At 41.9% G+C, this 21,261-nt stretch overlaps 1 protein-coding gene across 1 annotated transcript in view; it reads left to right on the plus strand.

Moving 5' to 3' along the window:
* ADAMTS18 (ADAM metallopeptidase with thrombospondin type 1 motif 18) overlaps window positions 1–17,362 on the plus strand; it is a 175,278-nt gene extending 157,916 nt beyond the window's left edge. Inside the window, exons 16-21 of the mRNA XM_027773447.1 lie at window positions 1,720–1,846; window positions 5,601–5,805; window positions 8,256–8,444; window positions 10,738–10,941; window positions 13,362–13,509; window positions 17,157–17,362. Of these exons, the coding sequence (XP_027629248.1) occupies window positions 1,720–1,846; window positions 5,601–5,805; window positions 8,256–8,444; window positions 10,738–10,941; window positions 13,362–13,509; window positions 17,157–17,272 (989 nt within the window). The 3' untranslated portion in view covers window positions 17,273–17,362. The remainder of the gene's footprint in view (window positions 1–1,719; window positions 1,847–5,600; window positions 5,806–8,255; window positions 8,445–10,737; window positions 10,942–13,361; window positions 13,510–17,156) is intronic.
* Window positions 17,363–21,261: the final 3,899 nt, after the last annotated feature.

A 21,261-nucleotide genomic window follows, 5' to 3' on the forward strand; every position in this document is an offset into this window, starting at 1 on the left:
ATTAAATCTGAGAAATAATCCTTACAAGGAAGGAGCAATAGCAATCATCCCCTTCATAAGGAGAAGGAAGGCCTTTCATTAGATGTCAAAATAGTGCATATTTTTGGGTGGATCAATCATTGTCACCTTTATCCCTTTGGGAAAAAGAGAGAAAGCTCATAAGTAGTTTGTGAAAGCAAAGTATGAAGACTGGTCACTCATTTCTTATTTTGAGGACCTAGTAAGAGTGAGTCTTCCTACTAGAATGTCCTACTAAGCAAAATGAGGAGCAAAAAATACAGAAAATGCAAACATTCTTTTGACTGTGAGGCCTTATCTTCAGGTGTGTTCATGTTAATTAACAACATATGAGTAAATACTTCTTAAATATGCATATATATACATATATATACACACACGCATATATATATAAAACTTATATATATATGAATTAAAAGGTAATATGTTTTTATTAATAAGATATTTTAAATGTAATATACTATAAATAAAAGCAATCCCCTACAATTCTGTAGTCACCAGTAGCCAGTGTTAATACTTTGCCCTCTATAATTCTGTTTTTTCTTATAGTACATATGTGCACATGTTGGAACTCAGACACATGCCACAAGTGGTATTTTGTAGTTGTGGGACAGAGATCATGCTGTATGCATACCTTTATACTCTGCCCTTTCTCAGTCTTAGATTGTGAACAATTTTTCATATACCACAGGTTCTTTCCGAGCATTTCCATTAGCTTCCTGATGTGGAGAGCACAGTGCCTTGGGAAGGAGAGTGATTTCGTTCATTTTTCTATTTACAGAGAATCAAACCAGCCAATGGGAGGATGTAGGAGAAGGGCCTTGTGTAATTCCTCTCTTCTCTTAACCTCACAATCTTTTATGATGTGTTTTAGGTGACTGAGAAGAGAATCCAGGTGAATAAGTTCTATGAAAGTGAACTGTTACCTTTTGGGAAACCTAATGTGGTTTTGATAAGCCAACCTGCTTTGCAAGAGGTGGCCCGATTGGTTGTTGTTACAGCAGGGGTGACTTTTTATCCTTTTTCAGATTTTATGTTAAGGAAAATTGCCATGTAAATAAAAACAAACTTAATTCACAGGTAGCATTACTATTTGGAGAGCTGAAAACTGCACCCCAAAATAAATTTTGCTTCTAACAAGAACACTGAAAGCAATGGGTAGTGGGATGTTGCTAAACAAACTAACAGCAGAGTGCTTGCTGGCAGTGCAAGCCAGTATATTCAGGGAGCTCATCTTCTTGCTTGTGTGTGCAACATTCTCTACGGAAGGATAAGATGCTTCATGGCAAAATGGAATCCTAGGGCTTCCACACATAGTTCACCAGTGACTTTTCTATGAAGAAAAACATTTTCCCTTGGATGTATGCAATAGGAGTTGAATGTTTGGTTGAATATTTATCTTTACAGTTGCTCTATTTTCAAAAGTTTGTATTTATCACTTTATGGCTCTAGAATCCACAACAGTCTTAAAAACTAAGATTCTACACATTAAAATGATTAAAACATAAAACCTATTATCTCAGGGGAAAAGGGAATTTGTATGAATTGCAGATTTTATCAGAAGTGGGTGTTCTTATAAAATATTTGGATCCCATATCTTAAGTACAATGTTGGGGCAGTGGTCAATCAGAAGCCAAACTTGGAAACCAAGTGGAATTGATTATCTGTAATTTTCACTTTATAACTTTGATGTCTTATTAGGTTATATAAACATTAAGGCCATTTGCTTACGAGATCAAAATACTCAAGTCAATTCTTCACTCTGCAATGCAAGAACCAAGCCCACAAACGAACCCAAAATATGCAATGCTTTTTCCTGCCCGGCCTAGTAAGTCTTCTGGAAATGTCTCTCTGTTTATACTGCACTTGTGTACCTGTATTGTTGCTGTGAGGTCTTGAAAACCTACTGTCAGTACTTCTGATTGAAAGTAATTCAAAGGTATATGCCATGCCTGGGAATGGAATAGAGCAAAGAAGGTGGTTGAGGTTGAAATACATGAGATGACTCTAAAGAGTTCATGGGAAAGATGGAATTAAAATATGAGCTTACCGTAGCGCAGTTTTTCACAGTTGGTTTATTCCATGAGGGAGAGAGCGGGGGACAGAAAACACCTCTAACAGGGTAATTAAGCCATTTTTTTTACCCAGCCTCAGCCAGCTCTGGTCACAGGCACACACATACCCAGCGTACTTAGGGAGGCCACTGAATGTGAGCCCAGAACTTTCCCTTGTGGGTCAGCCTTGCAAGCATTGTATTTACTGCAGCATCATAGTCTAGCCCCTGGTCTGTTTTTTTTTTGAAACCTATGTGAATAGATTTTTCTTAACATGCATTATTTGTAAGTTTTTGAAAAAACTTTATAAACCTTGAAAAACACAGATTTGCTATTAGACACTCACTTGACTTTGTCTATACAAACCTTACCTTAGGTTCTCTTTTTTAATCTTTGCATAGATATCCCTCTTTTCTGAACTGAATCAAACATACTTAAATGACACAGAATTTCATATTAGTTATATTTACATGTGGCTGTCTGTTTAATTTTATATAAGCTGTCCAAAAATTTTAAAGTTATAATGCTATGTAGACCATGAAACCCCAAATGCAAATTATATAGCAGCAAGACACAAAATGAAAAGAAAGAGTTGGAGGCCACGTTGTGGCTCCCTTGTGCTGATGGAGCTCTATGGGCAGTTCAATAGGTTTGTTCTCAAACTGAGTTTAGCTACACTACATTTGAAGGCAGATGTTAAGTAATCTTCCCAGCTAAGCAGAGTCTCCTTTTGTGTGATTTATCTTTTGCCAAATATATTTATACAAAATGGACAGAGTTTCTTCTGAGCAATAGTGCATTTTCCAGTGTTTCAGATCATCTTAATGAGTAGTGTTTGGTTTGCGGTGAAGCAGTCATGATACTTTTTTAAAATATATATAAATGCATACTTTTTTCTAGAAAATAAGAGTGCATGTGTCAGAATTGTTTGGGGTTTCAGCTGTCCACCCATCCTATATCCTGGTTGTCAACCCAGCTTTCCTCTTAGGATCTGGAACAGATGTATCATAAGTGCAGAACGGAGAAAGAAATTCGAGAGAGTTTCATAGATTTTCTTCTTCTTTTAAGAAATATCTGGCTCTGGGACCAGCAGTTGGTGTAATTAATGGCTATGTCACTGAACTCCCATGTAGTCGACTACAGTTTGAGTACCAGACCCGGTGGCTTAAACTCATGTCAGGCGTGTGTGCATGCATGTCCAAGATCCTGAGAGGAGAATAGAGGAGAAGGGATTGTAGTGTGGTCATTCCCCTAGGGGTGGGGGTGATTTCTCACTTTCTGTCTCTCACTGTCTTTCTGGCGAATGCACGCGCCTTATAGCAAAAACTTATCAAAAAATTATGTATAAAAAGCAGTAAAGTGGGCCAGTGGGTTACATAGTGGTTAAGTAGTGATTAAGGCACTGGACTCCCACATGGACAACTAAGCAGAGTCTCCTTTTCTGTGATTTATCTTCTGCCAAATATGCTTATATATATTTGAGTCCTGTACCCAGCAGTTTAAAACTCAAGCTGGGTGCATGTTTGTATGTGCCCAAAATTCTAACAGGAAGGGATTACAAAGTGGCCGTCACCCCAGAGAGTGTTTTCTCTCCTTTTCTCTCTCTAGCTCTTGGGTTTCTCTAATGAGTGTGCATGCCCTATAGCAAAAATCTCTTTAAAAATAACAAGTAGTAAGGGATAAAAAGGACAGTGTTGGGTCTGGGCTCTATGGTAGGTAGGACTGGCAGAGGATAAAATTAGATTGAGTTAGTCTGGGGGTCAAACATGGAAGACCATGCATGCCATGTAAAAGTCTATTTGTGTTATGCTTCGTCCAGTACTTCTAAAAACTAAAGGAAAGAGACCTGGATTTTGTACACAGATATGCCATTTTTTAGGCAAATGTTGAAACTCATAATTTTATAATCTTTTATATCTTGTAAGAGTCATCTGTCAAATATGAAGAATTTTTTACTTGCTATCATCTTTCTTTAAATAGGATAGTATGGATTATGCAATGTTTTATTTTACATATACTCCTAGGATTTATGTTGTAAATTTTCTGATTAAAAAGCCTTTAATTTTCCACATCAAGGAGAATTCAGAGGAAAAACTTTTTAAAAAAATTTTTTTATGCATTCAATCACTGTATTTCATTATGGCATACAAAATTATTTTTCCTAGCATGAATACACTCAAAAATATTATTATACACATTATTATCAACAGATAATTTGCCATTTTTGTGTCCCTTAAATGTTTTGCTTCTTTCTTTTTTCCTCTTGATTTCCTTCCTCTCACCCCCCCCTCAACTTCCCACCCTCCAGAGGAAAACCTTTAAAGACTAGGAAAGATAACAGAAATACAAAAGTCTAGCAAAAGCCTATCCAGTGTTATTGACATTTTATTTCTTGAAGTGGTACTCAGAATATTTGTAATCCAAGATCAATTTTAGACATTGCTGAGACTCATAGGTGTAAAAGTCACATCTGATAAATCTCTTTTTTCATGCTAGGCATTCGAATCATAGAATTCCAGTCAATCAACCGTAGTTGTTAAGGGGCCAGCAAGTAATGCGGTAGTTAAAGCACTGAACTCCCACAGAGCTGACCGTGGTTTGCGTCCCAGACCCAGCAGCTTGAAAGTTACACTGGGCGTGCATGTGTGCATGTCCAAAATCTCAAGAATGGTGGAGAAGGGATAGCAGCGCGGCCATCACCCTCCACCAGGGGGTGATTTATCACTTGCCTTCTCTCTCTGTCTCCCTCTCTGGCAAGCACCTAAGCCCTATGGCAAAAACCTAAGAAAAAATATATATGTAGTCCTTGAAAAGAATTGATAGTTTCAACTGATCACCGTTTAAATACACACCAAGTCTAGATAGCTGTGAAAAAATTCATCTGGCAATGTTTAAATGAAGAACATGAGATAGGATCTCTAACACAGCAGTACATGTTGAGGCTAACCAGAAAGGTGGTTTGGGGAACTGTTCAGTTAGGCATATTCTCTGTGAAGCCTCAGAATGTACCCTCTCTCCTCCATGTGAACCCCTCACTCGCTCGCTCTCTGATCCCTCTTCCACTACCCTCACTACTGTACTTTTTGCTCACTTCCCTTGCAGCGCGTTCCAGAGACTCTTGAGTGTATTTATCCACCTTTCCACTGCGTCACAGGCTCCTTTATGGAAAGAGCGTTTCCTTCTTCACTTTTCCAACCCCATTGCCTAGGCAAGTCCCTGACCCAGTTAAGATTCCAACAAATCTGACTGAATAAATTGCTCAGATATTAAAATGGCCCGTGTGCCATCTTAGACAACAAGGAGGTGTTTTCCCCTAGAACTCTGTAGTGATTAAGGGTAGATGTCTCATATCTGGGGCACAGGAGTGTGGGCTGCAAAATCTACAGAAGAGCAGCGAGTACCAGCCACCCTTGCTGGCTCTAAAACTGATCGAAGGCTTTCACGGAGTGGTTAATCTGCAGTAACTGTTTGGAAGTGACAGTACAGAGTCTTGGTTTCATTGAAAGTAATTTTGCCTTTTACTGAAAGTTGGATGCCAGGGGAATGGAGCGCGTGCAGCAAGTCCTGTGCAGGCGGCCAGCAGAGCCGGAAGGTCCAGTGTGTGCAGAAGAAACCTTTCCAGAAGGAGGAAGCGGTGCTGCATTCTCTCTGTCCCGTGAGCACGCCCACGCAAGTTCAAGCCTGCAATAGCCATGCCTGCCCCCCAGAGTGGAGCCTTGGGCCCTGGTCTCAGGTAATTGAGAAACACCAGAAGTAAATGGTCTCATTCCCCATGCAAGATGAAGGTGACAACAATACAGGCACTTTTGCTCCCCAAGAGACTCTCAACTGTTTACATCTTCATGAAAATCATACTGAATTAATGCAGCAAATTCTGGATATTTCCACGGTTAGAAGTGTTGCTAGTGTTTCTTACGGGACTGAAGTTGGGAAACCCCTGTCCTTAACTGAGACTCCTCCCTTCAGTGTGGGAGCCAGTGTAACTAGGCTAGGGAAGGCAGCACTTCCATTAGAGACCATGGGTATTCTGGGGATCAGCTTTAAAATTTTGCCATTCTGAAAAAGAATGGCAAACATTGAATAAGCGTTAATTAGCCTTGTGTAAATCCTGTGTGTGCAAGAGTGACAATACACCTGCAGATCCTTTCTGTGTCTGGCATTGAATGCACTGATAGCTCCTTTCTGTTATTTAGCGGTTGTACGATTGATCTTTGCCAACTGCGTAAGCTCTCTGATTGGCTGGTGCCTCGTCTATGAAAGGGGATTGGTGATAAATGTTCTCCACTGCTGTGATTTGCCAGTTACAATGTCTCCGTTGTCATTCCCCTCCCCTCTCTCTTCCTAACAATGGGAATCTGGAGGTATGCAGGTGGTATAGTGGTTAAAGCACTGGATTCCTACATGGCCACCTGCGGTTTGAGTCCTGGACCTGGTATGATTACGAAGCACTAGTGTGTGTGTGCCCAAAGTCCCAGGAGGAGGATGGAGGAGAAGGGATTGTGGTGTGGCCATCCCCCCGGGAAGTGATTTCTTACTTTGCCTCTCGCTGTCTCTCACTATCTCTCTCCAGCAAGTACAGGCACCCTGTGGGGGGCGGGGGGTAGTGCCCCAGCTGACTGCATATTGACAGGAAACCAAAGCAGGGGAGCCACGTCTCTTCTGGTCCTTCCCGGGAAAAGGCAGCTGTGCAGGCTGAGGTGCTGACACCCCTTATGGACAGACACAACCTGAAGCTCAAGTCTTTGAAGTGGCTACCTTATCTATCTCACAGAGTTCTTGTAAAGGTCAAGAAAGTAAAAATAAGAGAATCGGGAAGACTTGGTTATACAAATCTATTTGTGAATGTTTAACGAGTGTTTATGGACACATGTTACCTACATGGCCACCTGCGGTTTGAGTCCTGGACCTGGTATGATTACGAAGCACTAGTGTGTGTGTGCCCAAAGTCCCAGGAGGAGGATGGAGGAGAAGGGATTGTGGTGTGGCCATCCCCCCGGGAAGTGATTTCTTACTTTGCCTCTCGCTGTCTCTCACTATCTCTCTCCAGCAAGTACAGGCACCCTGTGGGGGGCGGGGGGAAGTGCCCCAGCTGACTGCATATTGACAGGAAACCAAAGCAGGGGAGCCACGTCTCTTCTGGTCCTTCCCGGGAAAAGGCAGCTGTGCAGGCTGAGGTGCTGACACCCCTTATGGACAGACACAACCTGAAGCTCAAGTCTTTGAAGTGGCTACCTTATCTATCTCACAGAGTTCTTGTAAAGGTCAAGAAAGTAAAAATAAGAGAATCGGGAAGACTTGGTTATACAAATCTATTTGTGAATGTTTAACGAGTGTTTATGGACACATGTTAGGATTAAGAATTCCTTACAACCTTGGTGTTTTGTTTGTTTTTTAGGTTTTTGCCTTCGGGCGGGGGTGCTTGTTGGAGAGAGACTCCAAAAGACAAAGTGAGAAGTCAACCTGAGTGCAGAGAGGGCCGGCCGCACAGCAATTCTTTCTCCATTCTCCTCCGAGGATGTTGGGCATGCATGCACACAGCCTGGTGTGATTTTCAAGTCACCAGGTCCAGGACTCAGACTGTGGCCAGCCATGCTGCAGTTTGGTGCCCTAACCACTAGGCAACCTACTGGGTGCCCTAACCACTATGTAGCCCACTGGCCCCCAGCCCTGTTTTTTTGATGGCCAGTCTGTGATATACACGTGTGCGTGTGTGTGCACAATTGCAAATGTACCTATTCTGTGTGTATATACAGATTTCTGCTCTTATTCTCCTTGTTGGAGACACTAGTAATTCTCTTCAGGCAAATGCCCAGGTCAGCTCTGCCACGTACCAGAGAAAGATCCATAGTTCTATCAATCTGCAAGCCACGTCCCCCCTTTCCACGTTGTTACCACGTGAGCTGTCCTGAGAAGACCTTTTCCTCTGACCAGTGCAGTTCTTACTAGATCTGGGCAACACAGAAACCAGTAGACATTGGAAAGGGTGAAGGTGGGTGTCAGTCATGGAGAAACTCTAGTCTTTCCTGGGCCTCTGAATGGATTTCTCTTGCTGCAGGGGACTTCACTGGAACCCGTGTCCAAATGCTTAAAAAAACAGTTTTGCAAATATTTATATGTTCTCCTCATTTACCTAGAAGTTGATCTGAAATGGACAAATAGCATTTTGTGTTTCTTCTTCTCAAGTGTTCCAAGACCTGTGGGCGAGGAGTGAGGAAGCGCGAACTCCTGTGCAAAAGCTCAGCTTCTGCCACAGAGACCCTCCCTGAGAGCCTGTGCACCAGCATCCCCAGGCCTGTAGCACAGGAGGGCTGCGTGCTGGGACGGTGCCCCAAGAACAACCGGCTCCAATGGGTCCCTTCTGCGTGGAGTGAGGTATGAGCTTAGATGTACTCCTGCGTTTTTTGAAATGCTCAGTTTGCGCACCAGCATGGAGACTCATGAAGCTCCTTTCTAGTACACATGTATACACCAGGCATCTACTAATTGCCTGTTGTTTCCTCTCAAGCATCCATTGAGCTGATCAGGCCTTTGCAGTGGGAGCACAAAACTTCACAAACACACATAGAGAAAATTGGGTAACGCAGGCGAAGTGCTAAGATAGCCCAGAGCAGCCTGACCCTGTGGGCCAGAGCTCAAGGTTCACCCAAGCCAGACACCAAGAAGAATCTTCTTTAAGATACATTTCCCAGGAGCATGGGCCTGAAGGGTGAGCAGGAGCTGAGCAAAGCTGATCAGACAGAAGGTGCATCCTCTCCTAGGGAGAGATGACAGAAAGAATGAGACCTGTGGTGTGGTGGAGCAAGAGGGCTTTGGGTGACAGACGAGAAATATATCTGATAAGCCTTGGGAGCCAAAATTGTCCAGAACCAAGTGAAACAATCAGGTGTTCCTTTTAGAAGGGAGCTGGGATGGTCCAGCAGTCTAGCAGTTAAGCACTGTACAGAGAAAGCTGGATCCCACCTGGCAGACCAGGGTTCAAGGCCTGGCCCCATTGGCTTGGAAAACATGTCAGGCACATACATGCATGCCCAAAATCCTGACTGGATAGAAAATTGGAGGAAAAAGATTTGGGCATGACCAGGCCCTGTGGGGGTGGTGATTTTTTTTTTTCTGACATTGAAAGGAAAAAGAAGGGAGGAGGGGGAGGAGGAGGAACCGATGCAAATCATATAAGCCCAGAGGAAAAGCCCTTGTATAGATATTGCAGTAATTAAGATGAAAGAGCCAAGAATGGAGAGAAACCTTAAAGAGGCTATTTGGCATCTTTGAGCATATCGAGAGCCAAGGAAAGGGAAGATGGGAAGATTCCTCCTAGATTTCTGCGTCAGAAAACTCAGTTGAAGTTAAACAAGGGAAGCAGAATAGGAGGAAAGCCCAGAATATACAATGGTGACAAATGAGGTCTCTGCTCTTAAGGATTTTGCAGACTGGTATAGAAGACAGATGCTGAAAAAGAGGAAAGAACGCAGTAGTGGAGATGGTGGGGGCCAGTAGAGGGGGGCCTTCTACACCAACACCCCCTGCATGTATTCATTGCTGCCCTTTTATTTTGTCTAAATGATAAGCATTGTGTCTGATCATGCATTCATACGGTATGGCCACCACTCTTCTGCTCACTCAGTGTCTTTGAAAGACATAATGTAATGGCTGAATGCTTGGGCTTAAATCACATTTACCCTATTTGAAATCAGCCTTCTGTATTTACTATCGATGTGACTTTGGGCTAGCCACTGGCATGGCTGATCCTCGCTTTTCTCTTTTTTACAATGGTCTTTGCAATGGGGAGCTACCATCTACACCTCCCTCCTAGGCCTCTAAGTGGCATCTAATATATATGATAATTAGACCGATGCAGATTTTATTGATTTATTCATTGTAGCAAGACCCTATCATTCCATAATACTTTTTTCAGAGTGTTTGTGTGCCTACCAGAATGAGTGAGGGGGAAAGTACCCCACAATGGGGCATGGTCACTGCAAGCTTTTTTCTACTTCTCCATACCATTTGGGGGTTGCACACATACACCCAAGCCTCCAAGGCTGGGGTTTAATTTGTGATTGACCATGCATAATCCATCCCCCATCCCATAATACTTTTTAAAGCACATTTTCTCATATTTACATTATTAGTCTCCATCCCTCTCTTTTTCCCTTGGAGTCACAATATTAGGTTATAGCTCAGCCTTTGCTGAGGTGGGTAAATATAAAGACAGTTACTAGTGATCCCATGGTTTCTCCCACTTAGTTGCCTCTGAACCCTTTCATTCTGGGCTCTAGCTCATTGGTCTAGACTGCTCAGAGGGGCTTCAGGTAGACCTGGGTCCACAATGTTTGACTCAAACTGAGCATCCAAAAAAATACTCCTAGAGCCCCTGAGCTCATCCTATGCTGACTTCCCAAGATGCTATGTGGCTGTGAGGTGGAGTCTGAAAGTCCCTGCTGCACGGTGACTTTACAGTGCTCAGAGCTTGGTGACTTTTGGAAAGCTATGCCAATTCTCTGACCTTTGGTGTCCTTTCCTACAGAATGAGGAATTTGCATGTGCTAGACTGACCTTCCAAAATCCCATACCTTTAATTTCATGTGGACAAGGCAACCTTAGGTCAAAATGCATGTACTTGGCAGGTTTGGGGCTTTGCACTCACAGCTCCTTTCTTGGCTCCTAGTGTTCTGTGACTTGTGGTTTGGGTGTGAGGAAGAGAGAAATGAAATGCAGCGAAAAAGCCTTCCAGGGAAAGCTGATAACCTTCCCAGAGCGAAGGTGCCGTAATATTAAGAAACCCAGCCTGGACTTGGAAGAAACCTGCAACCAGAGGGCCTGTCCAGTGTACAGTATGGCTGCTGGATGGTATCCATCACCATGGCAACAGGTGAGTGCATGCAGATTTGGGAGATGTATGAGAGAGATGCAGGAGACGAGGAGGCAGTCTGCAATGGCCGTCCAGACCTTTGAATGGTAGAATGGCCTGAGTTCTTTGGCCAGCTCCATCACCCGTGTGATCCTGGGAAGACTCCATAATCTCTAAATCTTAATTTTCTCCTCTAGAAACAGTTGGGTTTTTTTTCTTTTTTTCATAAATACACTAATGAACTGAATGTTGGTTTCCATTGCTGCTACTAAAACTAAAGTCTTCTAGGAATTATTCCTTTTTAGGAATAATACAGTTCTTGGGGCTGGCAGGTGGCATGGTGGTTAAGGGCACTGGATTCCCCCATGGCTAACCACGGTTCAAGTCTTGGACCTGGTGGCTGGCTTTCCCACTTTCTCCCCCCCCCCCCCCCCGCTCTTTCTGTCTTGCACTCTGTCCTTCTCTGGTCTAATCAAAAGAAAGAAAGAGAGAAAGAGGGAGGGAAGGAAAGGAAGAAAGAAAGAAATGGAAAGGGAAGATAATTCTTGAAAAAAAGGGAAAAAAAGAATACAGTCCTGAGGCCAGTAGATGGCATAATGGTTATATTGCTGGACTCCCATGTAGTAGATCATAGTTCAAGTCCCAGACTGGGCAGCTTAAAACTCATGCCAGGCATGCGTGCGTGTGTGCCCAAAATACCAAGAAGAGAACAGAGGAGAAGGGATTGCGATGTGGCCATCGCCCCTGGGGGGTGATTTCTTGCTTTCTGTCTCTCTGGCGAGTGCATGCACCCTATAGCAAAAATCTCTCTTAAAAACAAACAAACAGGGAAGCAGCAGTTAGCGTAATGGCTATGTCGCTGGACTTACACATAGTCGACTGCGGTTCGCGTCCCGGACCCGGTGGCTTAAAACTCACGCCGGGCGCGTGTGCGTGCGTGCCCAAGATCTCGAGAGGAGAATGGAGGAGAAGGGATTGTGGCGTGACCATCCCCCCCGGGGAGTGATTTCTCGTTTTCTGTCTCTATGTCTCTCTCTGTCTGGCGAGCGCACGTGCCCTATAGAGAAAACCTCTCCAAAAAAACAAACAAACAAACATGAAACAGTATAGTCCTTACATCATGATCTTAATATAATTGTTTGACAAAGGCTATGTATTTAACATGCACTTCTTGAAAGAACCCATGAGTGGGTATTGCTGTGCCTATTTTGTGGATGAGACAGGCAATACAGCTCAGGACAGCTAGCCTTTAGGTCATCAGAGTAACCCCAGAGGCAACCTTTCTCTGAGAAGACTTCGTTCTTAGGTCTGAGAGAGGAAAACGTCCTCAAGAATCTAAAGCTGTGTCGCAGTCCTTGCAGCATTCTAAACAACAGGTGCAGACAACTCTAAGGAGGACGACCTTGCCCGCCTCACCATTAAACACAAATGTATGTGCATATGTCTGTTTCAGAAGAGAAGAAATTAATACGATTCAGTTTCTAATTGGCTAGGCACAGAATATGCTATACATATTTCCTACCAAGTTCTTTATAATTATTTGACTAACTTAATATAGCTAGAAATAGACTCTAATTCATTATAGAATTTAATTAATTACAGAATTATACAATTATGGAAATTAGGGGTCAGCAAACAACTGCTGGCAGGCCAAAGCTGGTTGGTAAATAACATTTCACTGGAACACAGCCTTGACCAATGGCTTATATATTGATCGCAGCCGCTTCGTGCCACGAGGAGCGCTGACAGGATGTCTCAGCTGGAAAGTAGTGTGCTGAAACTTTAAAGCAAAAATAATAAAAGTAGAAATATTTTTCCCCAATATTTGCTTGTTTATTCTTTCATTATGAACTACCTTTAGTTTTTTCTTTGTTTACCTGGAAAAAAATAAGCAAATAGTTCTTGTTAGTTGCCTTTTTTCAATCGAATATGTCAATTGTCTAATTGAACAGTAAAATCACTGACTTCTAAATTCACCATGATAGTTTAAAAAAAAGAAAAATTGACAGCAGTGAGGGCATAATTCCAAAACTGTCTCAAAGTGGTTCTAGTTTTTAACTATCTCCTCCAGTATTGAATCTGCAGAGTCATAGGAGTTCCTTAAATTCTGCGATTAACTCCTTAGATGTATTTGTTTCTGCATTCTTATGGCAGTTTCTGTATTTCTGGAACCTCTCTTCTTTGAGTCACTTAACCACGGGAGATACCCCTGTGCCAGATAGACGGCATTGGTCTAGAACGCTGCTGATCAGACCAGACTCGTGTGTGCTGGGACAGTCTATGGCCATGAGTCTATGGCCGTGACTGGCTCCGGGCAATCCATTTCTTTGGCAGGCAGCTTGGTACTGTCATGAGGCGTGGGGATTCCTTCTACCCGATGTCACTGACCTCAGAAAGGAACCATCCGCTGAGTGTTTGACTCCTCTGTCCCTCTTCTGCAGTGCACAGTAACCTGTGGGGGAGGGGTGCAGACCCGGTCCGTCCACTGTGTCCAGCAAGGCCGGCCTTCCTCAAGTTGTCTGCTCCGCCAAAAGCCTCCAGTACTACGAGCCTGTAATACAAACTTCTGTCCAGCTCCTGCGAAAAAAGGTAATGCACACCAAGCTCTAGTCAACTCCATTAGTGTTTAGAGAAGGTTAAAAGACCCCTCCATGTGGCTGTATGCAGCTTGCACATCACATAACTCTGGGGCTAACAGCTCACCTCACAGTCTGTGTGACGATGCTTCCTGGAGCTTATAACTGAGTTTGAAGAGAACATTTCATTCTGTCGTAAGGCTTTTAGCCATTAATTTTTTTTTTAAAGAATTTTTTATTTAACTTTACTTACTTATTTTATTTTGACCAGAGAGAGAAGGAAAGTGAGAAAGCTAGATGCCAGGTTCAGGACTCGAACTACAGTCAGCCATGTAGGAGTCCACCACGCTGAACCACCACACTATCATTCTTTCATTGGAAGGGGGAAATAGTAATTTTGTAAACCCCTTTATTTAAATTAAATATTTGTTCAGCAAAAGAATCAGATTATGCCCACCAGTGAGAATATTAGAGCGAAGAAGAATCACCTTCAACAGAGCTCCTGTTTTAACTGAGGCAGTAGATAAATGAATTATAATGACGATGCATTATCCTAAGACTACCCTTATGGGAGTTCAAGTGAAAAGCAGTGAGCAGTGATCTGAGCGAACCCATTCTTTATGAGTTCAACTTATTTCAAAGTAATCTGATAAATCCCAGGAAGTACTTTTCAGCCTAAAGAATCATTTTCTAATTTCTAAGTACTAGATTTTCATTTTCATCCAATCACAATTTTTCCAAGACCACCTAATCTCTTATCTTATTTTTCCATTTTGTGGTGCATCTGATTTAGGACTGTTACCCAGTTTATCTGCCCTGGGCACATTACCGCTCATCTCTGAGCTGTTGATCTCTTATGGTTTTAGTTGCAGGCTCTGGGTATCAATTCGCCTTCCACTGCTCCCTTTGCTATCTTATCTGAGGCTTGCACAAGACAAGAAAACTAGTTCTGCAGCAGTTGCTCAGAGGCAGATAGCCTATGGTCAATGCTGGAATTCTACGTGGGGAAGGTACATGCATTTTTGAGCAAGTATCTTGTTCCCCCTTTCTTCAGCCTCAGTGATTTCTCACTGTCCCCTGTTAGATGGTCAAATACCAATCCACACATACAAAGACACAATCTGGAAGGCTACAGGTGAAGTGAAGACCCCTTAAAAATTTCAGGAAGGTCACAGGACAATGGCCAATCATGAAAATTATTTAACATTTACTCCTAAACAGGAGTGTAAGGTTAGAGGAATTAAGACACACAAAAAGGTTCAAGAAGACAGAGAGACCATTGGTTTCATTAATTATTTTTGTTCACTAAGTTTCTAATTCTAACCAGTACCATGCCTGGTGTCTTATATGTGTTAAATGAATTAATGCATGAGGGTATGAAGTGTCATGAGGACCTCTGTTTTATTCAAAGCAATGGTACTAAGCACCACCTTCTAAGAGTAAGAGAATAAAGTAGACTCCTGCTCTTAAACTAGAAAGAATCCAGTTATCTCAGAGGATGAGGAAAATACAATGAGAAGTGGTGGAGTGCACTCTCGAGGGGATACAGACAGTAAGTAAACACATCATATGAGTGTTGACGAATCCAAGGTTAAAAAATACAGCGAAGTAGAGGGAACCAGCAGTTAGCGTAATGGCTATGTTGTTGGACTCCCACGTAGTCGACGGTGGTTCGCGTCCTGGACCCAGCGGCTTAAAAAAAACTCGCGCCGGGCACGTGTCCGCACATGCCCAAGATCCCGAGAGGAGAATGGAGGAGAAGGGATTGCGGCGTGACCATCCCCCCTGGGGGGTGATTTCTCGCTTTCTATCTCTAATGTCTCTGTCTGTCTGGCGAGCGCACGCGCCCTATAGCAAAAATCTCTCCACAAAAAAAAAAAAAAAATACAGCGATGCGGAGAAGGGGAATTACATGGTCAGCCACAGTAATGTTGGATCTTGACTCCAGTGGGATAGGATCTAATGGGAAATTTAGGGCAGAGGCATGGCATGAACTGGCTTGAGTTTTGAAAGGATCAGAGATCTGTTGGGGAGAGATGTTCACCTGTTGAAATATCCATTTTGTAAGACAAATAACAATGTGATTGAGTGTATAAAAGAAAATGAAATGAAAAATAATTAAAGGAGAGTTTGTAAAAGGGAATTTTGGCAGAAGAATCAAGATGTGGGAAAGGAACCCAAATCAGAGAGTGATAGAATGCAAATTGGAGGCAGCAAAAGAGGAAATAGGAGCACAGAGTCTTGTAGCCATCCAAAGGAGCAAAGGAGAAGCCTCAAATGATGAAATTAGGAAGAGATTCAACAGGATACCTGTGGGCTAAGGGGTTTATTTTGGTTGAGTCAAGGTTAGAGGCAACTTAAGGCTTGCATAGAAAAAGAAAAAAAACTACTTAGCTATGAGTATATTTTATTCATAGATAGTATAGCCCCTGAACATTTTTTATTTTGCCAGAGAGGGAGAAAGCACTCCCTATGGGGAATGCCACACCCCAATCCCTTCTCCATTTGTCTCTCCTTTCAGGATTTTGGGCAGGTATGCTTACAGGTCCAGGACTTAAACCATGTGGATCCATGTAGGATCCAGCTACCTTAACCATCAGGCCAGAGACTGGCCCACCCCTAAACATGTTATGTCAAAAATCTACCTTGACGGACCAGGAGATGGCATAATGGGTATATGGCTGGACTCTCTTATGGCCAATTGTGTTTCAAGTCTCAGATCTAGCAGCTTGAAACTCATGCCAGACACATGTGCATACATGGCCAAAATCCCAAGAGGAGAAGGGATTACAGTGTGGCCATCTCCTGAGGGGTGGATTTTTTATTTCTGTCTCTTTCTCTGTATCTCTGGCAAGCACATATGCCATATCTCTCAAAAACAAAACAAACAAAACTAAACAAAAAAATCCCAGAGGTACAGTGTTCTGCAGCTCATGAATATACGTATCTGTTATGTCTCTTGAGCAACTAAGAAAATTAGAGAGGGCCAATATTGACTTAGATTCACTTACTTGCAAACAGGTATGAGACTTATTCAAACCTATCCAGAATGCTAGAGCTGGGCCTCAAATTAAGGTGTCCTGACTCCCAATAGGTTGGCTTCCTAATCCCCTAAGTATATTCTTGGACCAACTGCAGCCCCTAAATGCTTGCTAGAAATAATCATCTCAGCCCCCATTGCAAACCTTCTGACTCAGTAACCAGGTGCCCAGAGGACACCTAATACATTATTCTAAGCTACTCCCCTTGGATATTCAATTCAATGGTAGCTCCCAGGCAATGCAGGATCAGACATTGATCTTTCACTGGATATTACTTTCTTTTTACATCCATTTCCCCTCCCTATTTAAATTTCGCTTGAAGTCACAGTTGTCACAGTTCCTTTGTATCTGAGTCCTGTCCCTGTATTTCTCTCCTATGAACGTCTTTTTTTTTAATTTATTTATTTTTCATTTCATTTTCTTTTATACACTCAATCACATTGTTATTTGTCTTATAAAATGGATATTTCAACAGGTGAACATCTCTCCCCAACACAGTTGACAAACAGGAAGAACCACACAGGGAGGTGGGTCCTGAGTCTTTGTTCAGGAGGCCCTTGCCTTAAGAACAAAGTCCAGAGCCATAACTCACCTGCTATATGTGTTTTTCTGATTTTAGAGGATCCATCCTGTGTAGATTTCTTCAGCTGGTGTCCCCTAGTTCCGCAGCATGGCGTCTGTAACCACAAGTTCTATGGTAAACAGTGCTGCAAGTCCTGCACGAGGAAGAGCTGACTTGATGTCCTTCCCTACCCCTGAGGACCTGTCAGCCTCTGGAGAGACCAGCCACCTTTCCCATCAGAAGCTAAGCACTGCGAACCACTGTTGGGCATTGCAGAGTTGGGGGAGCCCACTCAGAGGAACAGGCAGGTTGTCACCAAGCTCCTTATCCGAGTCCCGGAAGCACATGGTACTCTGAAGCACTTGAACATGGGAAGCGATGACAAATCTGACGAACAGAACAACAAATCTTTGATTTGCACTGTTAGACAGAAGAAGCGATGAATCACACAGATACATCAAAGGTTAATTTTGGCAAAGGAGAATCCTGTCAGCTTTGGGACAGAACCCTCACCCCATTGGAACTTCAAAGGGTTCAGTAACAAAGACATCTGTTTTATAAAGGTCCCTTGAGACTTCAGGTCACGGCTCAGGTTTGGAGCAATCAAATATGGATGGAACACCTTGCCTCACTGGTGCTTGGAGTTTACAGTCTGACTGACACCATGGATACCCGAACCTGGAGAAATACAAGAAGCCACTTGGTGCTCACACCGTGCTTGCTGCTGGACTAGCAAGCTTCACGTTATGTTTATTTAGTGTGCGTGTGTTGTGTATTATTTTGTTTAAAGTATATTCTGCCTATAGAGAGAGTCTCCAAGACTAAAATGAACAACTTAAAAGAATTCTAAGGGGTATTCTGAAAATAGGGCAACATGGGCTAGTTAAGATCTCCACCCACACTTGAAATTCACACTTGGGCAAAAAGTGTCATATGAAAGACAAATGATTGATCCCCTTCCCATGCTATCAGCTTTGGAACTTTTGGTGCTTGCTTAAGAACATGAGAGGCTGGAGCCTGCTCATCAGGATTGAGAATTGGTGAGATGTTTGTTTCTGGTAAAGATCTGAGCTAAATGGCAAAATAGCAGTGTGTTCAAGGAGGGGAGACCATTACTTATAATGTTCCATATATATTATCAGAGATGCTTAGAAAATTAAAGGCCGCTTGTGGCTTTTTCCTACCCACTTGACATGCTTAAATTTGCCCTGGGATTTAGTTAACAGGAAAAACAAAACACATAACGGCAATAGAAAAATCCATCTGTCTTCTTGCTCTGTTAATAAATCATAATATGCCAAGACCCTTCAATGAATAGGAGTATTTTATAGTCTTTCAGATGTTATTTCCAGTCATCAGAAGCCAGCTGTTGGTAAGCATTAATGAGCTTAAAATTGTTCTCAATTGGAAAAACACCACACTATTTTGCCAAAACCAAAGTAACTTAAAAGAATATGTCCTCCTGTAATTTTTTTGAGAAGTGGTTATAAAGGGCATATTTTATATAATTCCACTCTATTCCTCAGCTTCTTTGATGAATGTAACCCAGTTTTACTGCTTTTAAAAGTCGGTTCAAATAAGGATTAGCCAGCTCATCATAACCAGCTAGACAGTGGTTTGTTAAATTTAGCAGCATATTGTGTTCCCATTCTAATTAAAATCATGCATTCCCGAATCTCAGAAATGATAATTAGGAGCGTCTCTGAGGCTACTTGGCCTTGAGTGGTGGCCATTTTTGCCACCAGAAAAAAGAAATAATGGTCCCATGTCACTACCCCCTTACCCTCTGGAAAACTGCAAGTTATTTGTTTCTTTATATAATTATCATTTTATTATTTTATGGAAAAATTAATTTATTAATTAATAGCCTATTATGTGTTTTCACTTCTGAGTAAGTGATATTAATTCTGAGGAAAATGTTGAATAAAATCATGAATTATAGAGAAAAGTCAAAATATATGTGTAATATTTAATTATTTTATAAGTTTTATAATAAAGTATTCTGTTTATCTTTGAAACTGGTTAAGTTCTTAAATAAGTTAGAAGTCTGTCATTTCCAAGTAGTTTATACAAATTATACAGTAACTTATACAGTTCAGTTATACTGTTTGTTTTGCTAGGGGGCCCATGTGCTCACCAGAGAGGAAAAGGAGAAATCACCCTATCCTGCCCTGTGGGGATGATCATGCCACAATCCCTTATCCTCCATTTCTCTCTCCCTTTGGGATTTTGGCCATGGACGCAAATTCACACAGAATGCATCTCAGGTTGACAGATCTGGGACGCTTAACTGTGTGGTTAGCTGTGTGGGATCTGGCTGTATTAACCACCTGACCACGGAGCCAACTCCTTATACTGTGATTTAATGGTATAAAGATTGATCGGGAATCTCAGAAACTTACTTCATTGAGGGCAGGAAGTACTGAGAATGTCAGAAAGTGGTCACACACTGGGATGAGATAACACATTTACTGTCTTGAGGAAATACTGAATTATTTGTTGGGCATGTGTGCATATATTCATGGACATCTAAGATAAAACTATCATAAATGTATTTTTTTTTCTATTTGAAAGGGATCTGGTAAAAATATGTTTGCCTAAAAAGAGGAGGAGAGGACAAGAATAGAGGCATCGGGCAGGAGAGGAAAAGAAATGAAGGAAGAAGAAGAAGGAGAAGAAGGAGAAGAAGGAGAAGAAGGAGAAGGAGAAGGAGAAGAAGAAGAAGAACCTAACAAATTATATTCATAGACATTAGTCTCCAGTTTTCCAAATTTTGAATCAGACCAATGGAGAATAAGCACCATCTAGACAAAGTCCAATTATACGGTTTCCTCTTCAGGTGATTACACATATGTTTACATGTATTCCCATGCCTATCTTTAAAATATATTAAAGAGAATTTTTATATGAATTATTGCTAGTTAGAAAACAAATCATGGTAACAAGTGGAAAATGGGATAGATAGTGGATAAAGTGAATGGCATTAATTGTGTCTATTATTAGTAATAGCTAGACTAAGAAGAATAGAGAAAGGAGCCAGATAAATCAGCAATGAAACAGGCAATACTATTACAGATATAACAGGAAAGATCATGAAAGAATACCATGAGTAACTATAGGCTAACAAACAAAACATAGATGAGATGGACAAATTCCTGGACACATGTAATCTACCAAGATTGGATCAAGATGACATGGAAAGCCTGAATAGTTCAACAACAAGCAATGAGATTGAATCAGTAATAAATAGTCTCCCAACAAAGAAAAGCCTAGGTCCTGATGACTTCACTTCTAAATTCTACAAAACTTTTACTATCTTTGCTTTTTTTTTTTTTTTTAGGTTTTGGCTATAGGGCATGTGCACTTGCCAGTAAGACAGACAGAGGCAGAAAATGAGAAATCACCCCCCAGGGGGATGGCCATGCTGCAATCTCTTCTCCTACATTCTCCTTTCAGGATCTTGGGCACACATGCACACGTGCCCAGCAGGATCTTGGTGACACATGCACCCGTGCCCAGCGTGAGTTTAAGCCACTGGGTCTGGTCGACTATGTGGGAGTCCAGCAACATAGCCATTATGCTAACTGCTGGTCCCTCAAACTATTTCTAAAGACTCAAACTATTTCTAAAGTTCCAAAAGGAAAGAATCCTTCCAAAATCATTTATTGAAGCCTCCATCACCCTCACCAAATAGAACATTAAAAAAAATTTACAAACCAATATTCCTGAAGAATACAGATGCAAAGATTCTTAACAAGTTACAAAGCAAGTCATATCCAATGACACAATAAAAAGATAATGCACCATAACCAGGTAGGCTTTATTCTAGGGATGCAATGTTGGCTCAACATCTGCAAACCAATCAATGTAATACATCATATTAACCGAAGAAAAGATAAAAATCAATTGCTGCAGAAAAAGCATTTGATAAAATACAACATCCCTCCATGATTCAGACAGCAAAACTGGCATAGAAGGGACATTTCTCAACACGATAAAAGTCACACATGAAAAACCCATAGCTAACATCATACTGAAGGGGTAAAAGCTGACAGACTTTCTACTAAAAAATGGGAATAAGACAAGGCTGCCCACTTTCTCTAGTCCTTTTCAATTCAGTACTGGAAGATCTAGCCAATGCAATCAAACAAGAGAATAGAAT

Source organism: Tupaia chinensis, unplaced genomic scaffold, assembly GCF_000334495.1.
Source record: "Tupaia chinensis unplaced genomic scaffold, TupChi_1.0 Scaffold000355_1, whole genome shotgun sequence".
Taxonomy (NCBI): Eukaryota; Metazoa; Chordata; class Mammalia; order Scandentia; family Tupaiidae; genus Tupaia; species Tupaia belangeri.